Source organism: Gadus morhua, chromosome 22 (assembly GCF_902167405.1).
Source record: "Gadus morhua chromosome 22, gadMor3.0, whole genome shotgun sequence".
NCBI classification, from domain to species: domain Eukaryota; kingdom Metazoa; phylum Chordata; class Actinopteri; order Gadiformes; family Gadidae; genus Gadus; species Gadus morhua.
In genome coordinates this window covers 487,575-497,574 of record NC_044069.1, presented here as the reverse complement: position 1 = coordinate 497,574, position 10,000 = coordinate 487,575, and the positions used below count along the sequence as shown (strand labels likewise).

At 59.7% G+C, this 10,000-nt stretch overlaps 1 protein-coding gene across 1 annotated transcript; it reads right to left on the bottom strand.

Annotated features, from left to right (window-relative positions):
• Nucleotides 1-901: 901 nt before the first annotated feature.
• LOC115536004 (sarcoplasmic reticulum histidine-rich calcium-binding protein-like) lies at nt 902-9,985 on the bottom strand. The gene is made up of 7 exons (XM_030347661.1): nt 9,023-9,985; nt 8,512-8,700; nt 8,291-8,403; nt 5,590-6,673; nt 4,876-5,135; nt 1,961-2,140; nt 902-1,768 (listed from the first exon to the last, which is right to left on the bottom strand). Exons 1-7 carry the CDS (start codon nt 9,492-9,494, stop codon nt 1,559-1,561), a joined length of 2,508 nt encoding a protein of 835 aa, XP_030203521.1. The 5' UTR covers nt 9,495-9,985; the 3' UTR covers nt 902-1,558.
• Nucleotides 9,986-10,000: the final 15 nt, after the last annotated feature.

The window sequence follows — 10,000 nt, the reverse complement described above, 5'->3', positions numbered from 1 at the left end:
CTATGACGTCATGTCGGCACTGGCCCGCTCTGGGAATGATTCCAGGGGATTCAGAGGACGCAGGCTGCCTCTCTAATGCACGTCCATCGCTCGGACTGTCCTGCTACCATGGCAACGGGCTCTGCGGAGAGTGTGCCCAAACAGGTCCTCCGTTCAGAGCTCCAGACGCAAACAGTTTATTTACTTATTATCACGTTGAGAAATAAAACCATGAACCCAACACAGATTAAGTATAGTCCAGATACTGACCAGATACAGAAGAGTACAAAAGCATGAGACCGACCATGGGGCTCCATAAGTCCTGTTCCCGGTGGGACGGCTGAAATAGCAGGGATCAGCTCTCCGCTAATCTCCTTAAGTCCTGGCCAAGCCAGGTAAGTCCAGTCCTGACCAAGATCAAAGCTACGGCCACACAGGGACGGGAGTCCGCCCTGAGTCCGCCCTTGGCTCTCCTGGGTCTACGGACGTCCTCCGGTCTTTTGGTGACTTTCCTCCTAACACCTAACTCTGAGTTCAGTTCAGAGTTCAGTTCAGAGTTCAGTTCAGTGTTCAGTTCAGAGTTCAGTTCAGAGTTCAGCTCAGTGTTCAGTTCAGTGTTCAGTTCAGAGTTCAGTTCAGTGTTCAGTTCAGAGTTCAGTTCAGTATTCAGTTCAGTGTTCAGTTCAGTGTTCAGTTCAGAGTTCAGTTCAGTATTCAGTTCAGTGTTCATTTCAGTGTTCAGTTCAGTGTTCAGTTCAGAGTTCAGTTCAGTGTTCAGTTCAGTGTTCAGTTCAGAGTTCAGTTCAGTATTCAGTTCAGTGTTCAGTTCAGAGTTCAGTTCAGTGTTCAGTTCAGTGTTCAGTTCAGAGTCCAGTACAGAGTTCAGCTGAGTGTTCAGTTCAGAGTTCAGTTCAGAGTTCAGTTTAGTGTTCAGTTCAGAGTTCAGTTTAGTGTTCAGTTCAGTGTTCAGTTCAGTGTTCAGTTCAGTGTTCAGTTCAGTGTTCAGTTCAGAGTTCAGTTCAGAGTCCAATTCAGAGTTCAGCTGAGTGTTCAGTTCAGTGTTCAGTTCAGTGTTCATCAGAACCCTCCTCAGGAACAGGAGGGTTGTTAGCATGACGTTACCATGTTGAGTGGTAAACACTATTCAAAGTACTATGCATAGTATACTAGTATATAACACTAGTATGTGAGTACTGGTATCACATACCATCGTGGATCAGGAACCCAATCTCTCTGGTTCCGGCGTGGCCCCAGGTCTGACCAGGGGCTCCTAGGGGGCGCTGTAGTGTGCTGCAGGAGGTCCCGGAGCCTCTGATCTCATCAGGGCCGGGACAGTAATCAGGGGTGGCTGACGCCGGTGAGCTTCCACTTAGAGGAGGAGAATCCTCTTAGCTGAGGCTTGGATAACGAGCATTAGGCCGCTGCCCTACTTCAGAGGGTCGGGCAGGAAGTCTGGAGGTCAGGACACCAAAACAACAGAGACAAGATGGCCGCCGAGTCCAGGCTGGTCAAACCAACATGGCCGCCGACCAGAACCATCCCGGGAAGTAATCCTTCCTCCTGGGGGGGCTGTAGTCCTCTAGTGACAGGGCAGGAAGGGGTGGGCGGTGACCCCCCCGTGCAGCTCCACGCTGGCCTCCCCCCAGGACAGCACGTCCCCCACCAGGTGAGCCCCGCAGCTGGCCTGGCTGTGCACCTCCGCCGGCGCCAGGACCCGGGACCAGAACTGGAGGTCCGCCATGTCCCCCACAAAGGACTGTGAGGCGTCGAACCGACCCCCCAGGGAGTCCTGGATGGGGGGGGGGGGCAGACCGGTGGGGGACAGACGGGGACGGACGGACAGACAGACAGACAGACGGGAGGGGGACAGACAAGGTTTAGTAGGAAGACATGAGATTGGTTCTCATGTCTATGTCAGGTGTTAGAAGCGTGTGTTTGTGTGTGTGTGTGTGCGTGTGCGTGTGCGTGTGTGTGTGTGTACCTGCTCCTGCCCCAGGATGAACACGCCCCCGGCCCTCACGGGGTGCCAGGCAGACAGGTTCTCCCCGGAGCCCTTCTTCAGCCCGTCCAGGTACGCCTCCCACAGCCCGTCCCGGGTGGACCACGCCACGCACACGTGGTGCCACTTCCTGTCCGTCAGCATCATGGGCAGGGTCACCGCCTGGCCAGACAGGAAGTCAGGGGGCAGGGGTCAGAGGGTCGGGGGGGCAGAGGGACGGACATACGCTCCAGCAGACGGACAGAACGGAGTGACAGACAGACAGACAGACAGAACGGACGTATGCTCAGGCAGACGGACAGAACCGAGTGACAGACAGACAGACAGACAGAACGGAGGTACGGTCAGACAGACAGGCAGGCTGAGCGGGTGTTGGCTGTGGCTCGGACCCACTAGTGTTGGGGCCATTTACGATTTTGTCTGTGGTTTGTCTGTCCTCCAGTCCTACTGGGTGGACAGACGGCGGGACGCTCTGTCCTCCAGTCCTACTGGGTGGACAGACGGCGGGACACTGTCCTCCAGTCCTACTGAGCGGACAGACGGCGGGGGCTGAAGCTCTGGTCGTCAGCCTGGGGGGGCTGAAGCTCTGGTCGTCAGCCTGGGGGGGCTGAAGCTCAGCCTGGGGGGGCTGAAGCTCTGGTCGTCAGCCTGGGGGGGCTGAAGCTCTGGTCGTCAGCCTGGGGGGGCTGAAGCTCAGCCTGGGGGGGCTGAAGCTCTGGTCGTCAGCCTGGGGGGGCTGAAGCTCAGCCTGGGGGGGCTGAAGCTCTGGTCGTCAGCCTGGGGGGGCTGAAGCTCTGGTCGTCAGCCTGGGGGGGCTGAAGCTCAGCCTGGGGGGGCTGAAGCTCTGGTCGTCAGCCTGGGGGGGCTGAAGCTCAGCCTGGGGGGGCTGAAGCTCTGGTCGTCAGCCTGGGGGGGCTGAAGCTCAGCCTGGGGGGGCTGAAGCTCTGGTCGTCAGCCTGGGGGGGCTGAAGCTCAGCCTGGGGGGGCTGAAGCTCTGGTCGTCAGCCTGGGGGGGCTGAAGCTCTGGTCATCAGCCTGGGGGGGCTGAAGCTCAGCCTGGGGGGGGCTGAAGCTCTGGTCGTCAGCCTGGGGGGGCTGAAGCTCAGCCTGGGGGGGCTGAAGCTCTGGTCGTCAGCCTGGGGGGGCTGAAGCTCAGCCTGGGGGGGCTGAAGCTCTGGTCGTCAGCCTGGGGGGGCTGAAGCTCTGGTCGTCAGTGTCACTGATGTCCGTGTCACTGAGTGATTCACCGGACACCAGAGCTGTGACCTCGCCTGCGTCGGCACAGGAGGAAGAGCCAGCAGGACTTCTGGGAGACGGCCAGGCACTCAGACTAAGAGCTTAACTCCCTGGGTCAGAGACAGCGTCCAAGTCTCCTGGAGGTCTTATGAGATCTTGGGTTCAGCTGGAATCCACCAGATTGTCTTATCTCCGAGTGGACCGGCTCCGCCTCAGGTCAAAGGTTTTTACTTTGGAGTGAAACTGAAGCTGAGCTCCACTGGTAGCGTCGGACATCAATAGAGTTAGAGAGAACGGACGCATGTATGCTCTTACTAACTCTGTTGCTGTTCGATACGTTACCAGTGGAGCTCAGCTTCACCGCTGATTGTAACCGGAGCTAATTGTACTCGTTTTATCATTTCACTTAATGTACGTCATGGCAATTAATTTACACACTTATTGCACGTTGTACGTCTTTGGCACTTACTTTACACACTTACTGTATGTTGTGCGTCCTGGCACCTAATTTACACACTTATTGTGTGTACGTCCTGTCACCTAAAAATAGAACGTAGCATCTTATCCTAGCTGTCTATGTTGCATACGTGGAATGGGTTAACCTAGTGATGGTTGGTGTTGTTTCTCTTTCTAGTCTTACTGCATTTTGGATAAAAGTGTCTCCCAAACGTAAATAGCCCGACATGTAAATGTCAATCTCCAACGTGGTCTGTCCCCCCGGGTGCCTTCTCTCAGACCCCACGATGGCGCGAGGTGGGCACGCCCACGCGCCTGGTTAGCGTCAGCATGTAGCACTGTAGCGTGTAGGAGAGGGTGGAGGTTCAACGCCCGCTGAGGCGGGAGTCAGGGCGCTGAGCCTGGCTTAAGGCTGCTTTGTAGTTCCTCTGCTGGGCTTCAGTGTCCTGGGTCTACCATACAGAGCCTGTACAGGACATACTGTAGCCCGGTGGTTCTCCTTCTCCTAGGGGACCCCCTTAAGATAGAGGTGTACCCCCTGTAAGATATTTCTTCAGCGGAGAACCCCCTTCACCGCCACAAATTATTTCTTGAAAACATTTTGGTGCTTCTGGATGCCCCTTCTTTCTAACGGATTCTCCTTTGTTCCTTTCTTAAAATATATATTTCATATTCTTTAGTAATTTTCTGAGTACCCCCTGCAGTACTCCAAAGTACCCCTAGGGGTACGGTACCTCCATTTGAGAACCACTGCCATACATCTCATGGTACCTAGCTCCCCCCAGGAGGACCTCCAGGGACCTAGAGCTTCCTAAGCAGACCTCAGACCTCAGACCAGGACCGGGACAGGGACTAGGGCCGGGACCGGGACCAGGGCCGGGACCGGGACCAGGGCCAGGACCAGGACCGGGACCGGGACCAGGGCCGGGACCGGGACCAGGGCCAGAACCAGGACCAGGACCAGGACCAGGACCAGGACCAGGACCAGGACCAGGACCAGGGCCGGGACCAGGACCGGGACCGGGACCAGGTCCAGGACCAGGACTAGGACCAGGGCCAGGACCAGGACCCGGTCCAGGACCAGGACCAGGTCCAGGATCAGGACCAGGACCAGGGCCAGGACCAGGACCAGGGCCAGGACCTGGTCGGGACCAGGGCCAGGACCAGGGCCGGGACCAGGTCGGGACCAGGGCTGGGTACGGTACCTTGTCGTTGATGAGCAGCTCCATGGGGTTGCTGCCCCACTCGATGAGGACCAGCTCGTTGGCCTGGCCCGGGACCGAGTAGGAGAAGGGGGTCCCGAGGCCCGGCCCCCCCGCCCCGCCGCGCAGCCACAGGCAGACGGTGAGGGCGAAGACCTCCTTCAGCACCGCGCCCTTCATGCGGGCGTGCATGTAGCCGGTCCGCAGGGGGAAGCTGATCTGGAACACGTCCGGGTCCTGGGGGGTCTTGGTGTGGGTCACCGCTGGGGGGCGAGAGGGCACGGGGTGGGGGGGGTTAGTGAGTCTGTTACCGGGGGTCAGGGGGGTCAGGGGGGATAGTGAGTCTGTTACCGGGGGTCAGGGGGGATAGTGAGTCTGTTACCGGGGGTCAGGGGGGTCAGGGGGGTCAGGGGGGATAGTGAGTCTGTTACCGGGGGTCAGGGGGGATAGTGAGTCTGTTACCGGGGGTCAGGGGGGTCAGGGGGGATAGTGAGTCTGTTACCGGGGGTCAGGGGGGTCAGGGGGGATAGTGAGTCTGTTACCGGGGGTCAGGGGGGTCAGGGGGGATAGTGAGTCTGTTACCGGGGGTCAGGGGGGATAGTGAGTCTGTTACTGGGGGTCAGGGGGGATAGTGAGTCTGTTACCGGGGGTCAGGGGGGTCAGGGGGTTTAGTGAGTCTGTTACCGGGGGATGGGACTGTAGGGGTAGTGTCAGTACCGGTCTCGGGGGTTCGGTGGTGCAGGTGGCTGAGGACCGTGTCCAGCTTGCCGTGGGCCCCCCCCCCGTGGGGGACTGCCGGGGGGGTGCTCGGGTAATGCAGCCGCACGGGGGGGTGCTTCTTCCTGTGGCGGGGTACTTCCTGGTGGTCGTCGTGGGGACCGGAGCCGTGGTGGTCTTCGTGGTGACCAGAGACGTGGTGGTCGTCGTGGTGACCGGAGCCGTGGTGGTCGTCGTGGTGACCGGAGCCGTGGTGGTCGTCGTGGTGACCGGAGTCGTGGTGGTCGTCGTGGTGACCGGAGACGTGGTGGTCGTCGTGGTGACCGGAGACGTGGTGGTCGTCGTGGCGACCGGAGACGTGGTGGTCGTCGTGGTGACCGGAGACGTGGTGGTCGTCGTGGTGACCGGAGACGTGGTGGTCGTCGTGGTGACCGGAGACGTGGTGGTCGTCGTGGTGACCGGAGACGTGGTGGTCGTCGTGGGGACCGGAGACGTGGTGATCTCCGTGATGGTTGCCGCTGCCACCGCTTCGGTGGTTGTCATGGTGACCAGGTCCCCGGTGGATGGGGTGGTGGTCGTCCCGGTGATTGCTCGGACGGCCCTGACTGCGGCCGTAGTGCCGGACGTTGTGGTGGTCGTAGGGGCGGGGGCTGTGGCTGCTACGGGGGGGGTATCTGTGGTTGTTGTGCTGATTGGTGCGATGGCTGTTGTGGTGGTCGTCACGGTGATTGTCATTGTGGCCTGTATTGAGGTGGTCGTCATGGTGATCGTCCTTGTGGCCTGGACTATGGTGTTCATCGGGATGGTCGTCATGACGACCCTTGCCGCGGTGGTCGTCATGGGGGTCGTCATGACGGCCGTTGCTGTGGCGGTTGTCATGACGGTCGTCATGATGGTCGTCGGGGTGATCGTCGTGGTGACCCGTGCCGTGGTGGTCATCGTGGTGGTCGTCATGTCGAGCGTTGCCGTGGTGGTCGTTGTGGTGGCCCCTGTAGTGGTTGTGGAGCTGCTCCTCCAGCGCGTTAATCTTCCTCTGCAGCAGATCCCTCAGGGAGCTGGAGTAGGAGCTGGACGAGTTCCTGGCCTGGGAACACGACACACAAAGACACATCAACCAGTGGTCCAACCAGTGGTCCACTGGGAACACGACACACAGACACATCAACCAGTGGTCCAACCAGTGGTCCACTGGGAACACGACACACAGACACATCAACCAGTGGTCCAACCAGTGGTCCACTGGGAACACGACACACAAAGACACATCAACCAGTGGTCCAACCAGTGGTCCACTGGGAACACGACCCACAGACACATCAACCAGTGGTCCAACCAGTGGTCCACTGGGAACACGACCCACAGACACATCAACCAGTGGTCCAACCAGTGGTCCACTGGGAACACGACACACACAGACACATCAACCAGTGGTCCAACCAGTGGTCCACTGGGAACACGACACACAAAGACACATCAACCAGTGGTCCAACCAGTGGTCCACTGGGAACGCGACACACAGACACATCAACCAGTGGTCCAACCAGTGGTCCACTGGGAACACGACACACAGACACATCAACCAGTGGTCCAACCAGTGGTCCACTGGGAACACGACACACAAAGACACATCAACCAGTGGTCCAACCAGTGGTCCACTGGGAACACGACACACAAAGACACATCAACCAGTGGTCCAACCAGTGGTCCACTGGGAACACGACACACAAAGACACATCAACCAGTGGTCCAACCAGTGGTCCACTGGGAACACGACACAAACAGACACATCAACCAGTGGTCCAACCAGTGGTCCACTGGGAACACGACACACAAAGACACATCAACCAGTGGTCCAACCAGTGGTCCACTGGGAACACGACACACAAAGACACATCAACCAGTGGTCCAACCAGTGGTCCACTGGGAACACGACACAAACAGACACATCAACCAGTGGTCCAACCAGTGGTCCACTGGGAACACGACACACAAAGACACATCAACCAGTGGTCCAACCAGTGGTCCACTGGGAACACGACACACAGACACATCAACCAGTGGTCCAACCAGTGGTCCACTGGGAACACGACACACAAAGACACATCAACCAGTGGTCCAACCAGTGGTCCACTGGGAACACGACACACAAAGACACATCAACCAGTGGTCCAACCAGTGGTCCACTGGGAACACGACACACACAGACACATCAACCAGTGGTCCAACCAGTGGTCCACTGGGAACACGACACACAAAGACACATCAACCAGTGGTCCAACCAGTGGTCCACTGGGAACACGACACACACAGACACATCAACCAGTGGTCCAACCAGTGGTCCACTGGGAACGCGACACACAGACACATCAACCAGTGGTCCAACCAGTGGTCCACTGGGAACACGACACACACAGACACGTCAACCAGTGGTCCAACCAGTGGTCCACTGGGAACACGACACACACAGACACATCAACCAGTGGTCCAACCAGTGGTCCACTGGGAACAGGACACACAAAGACACATCAACCAGTGGTCCAACCAGTGGTCCACTGGGAACACCGACACATCAACCAGTGGTTAACTGGGAACGCAGACACATCACCAGTGGTTCACTGGGAACACAGACACATCAACCAGTGGTCCAACCAGTGGTCCACTGGTCTCAGGGGTACTGGACTGGGACCAGTGCTGGTCTCACCTGCAGGTTCTCCAGCCTCTCCTTCAGCGTCTGCAGGGTCTTGGCCGTCTGATCGGCTGAGAAGGAGCTGGGCTTACTGTGGGAGGGGCTCTTCCTGGGGGGGTGGTGGGGGTCTGGGTGGTGGGGGTCGGGGTGGTGGGGGTCGGGGTGGTGGGGGTCTGGGTGGTGGGGGTCTCGGTGGTGGGGGTCTGGGTGGTGGGGTTCTGGGTGGTGGGGGTCACGGTGGTGGGGGTCTGGGTGGTGGGGTTCACGGTGGTGGGGGTCTGGGTGGTGGGGGTCTGGGTGGTGGGGGTCGGGATGGTGGCCCCCGTGGGGGTAGTAGTGGTCACGGTGGGGCCCGTGGTGACCACCGCGTCGATCGTTGTGTTCGTTGTGGTGACCGTTGTCATGGCGCCCGTTGTCGTGGTGACCTGTTGTGGACAGACGGGGAAGAACGAGGATGAGTGGCCGTGCGTGAAGGTGCGGAGTACCAACGTGGCGTTGTCACAGCGAGACAGGGAGACCGGACCGATGAGACGACCAGACGGACAACGTGAACGAGACGAGACAAAATAAACACCCGTTAACCATACATCTCATGGTACCTGACACTGAAGACGTAGCGACTATATCTCTCCATTAGGCAGTCGGCACATTCATCGATCAGCATCAAAGCGGAACACCCTGCTCCATGCTACGTTAACGGGCGCCCCACGCTACGCTGACCACGCTAACGACGCTAGCCACGCTGACCTATGCCCTGGTGTCCTCCGAAGCCCTCGCACAGCGTCAGCTTGGCGGTGAGCTCCCGGATGGTCTCGCGCTGGTCCAGGATCACCTCCTTCTGCCGCACCAGGCTCTCCCGCAGGTGCAGGATGGTGGCCTTCGCCTCCTCCGACATCACCGCACGCCGGCTGCTGCCGTTGTGGCCGGCGCCGCCGTGACCCCCGGCACTGTGGCCCCCCCCGCCGTGCCCCGCGCCCCCCCCGCCGTGGGGCAGGGGCGGGGAGTAGCAGCTGGGGTCGGCCTCCGGCGGGATGGGGGTGCACACAAACTTGGGGCTGACGGCGTAGTCGTGCTCCAGCCCCGGGAGGCTGGCGGCCGCCGGGCCGACGGACAGGAGGCAGAGGAGGAGCCAGGACAGGGGGCTGGGCCTGTGGCCCCGCCCTCCCCCCCACGCTCCGCCCCCCCGCTGCTTGGGTTCGGGGGACCGGGGCGCGGCCATGGAGGGCTGGGGACAGCGGGGCCCCTGGCGCCGGGGGCGGGGCGGGGCCCTCAGTGTTGCCGTGGCGTCAGGCGGAGGTGAAGTGCAGCTGGATGGAAGTGGCGGAGGTGAAGCATCTCACCAGGAGGCGGAGACTGAGGAGCTCCTCCAGGAGCCTACCCACAGGAAGCTCTCCCTGTAGGCTCCTCCCCCAGGAGCCTACCCACAGGAAGCTCTCCCTGTAGGCTCCTCCTCCAGGAGCCTACCCACAGGAAGCTCTCCCTGTAGGCTCCTCCTCTTGAAGGAGCTTCTTCTAGAGGACCGTCACCACCAGCGGAGAGCCGCACGGCTGTGAGGACATCAGCTGTTCATCTTGTATCTTTGGTGTCGCTCCGGGAGTTGTAGCTTGGGTCTGACGTCGTCCTCGGCCAAGGCGGAGCTTCAGCGCCTGGAGCAGGAGGCGTACCCCGAGGAGAGTGAACCCTGTTAGCTTCAGAGGCTAGCCCCCAGCGGTACCTAGGAGAGGA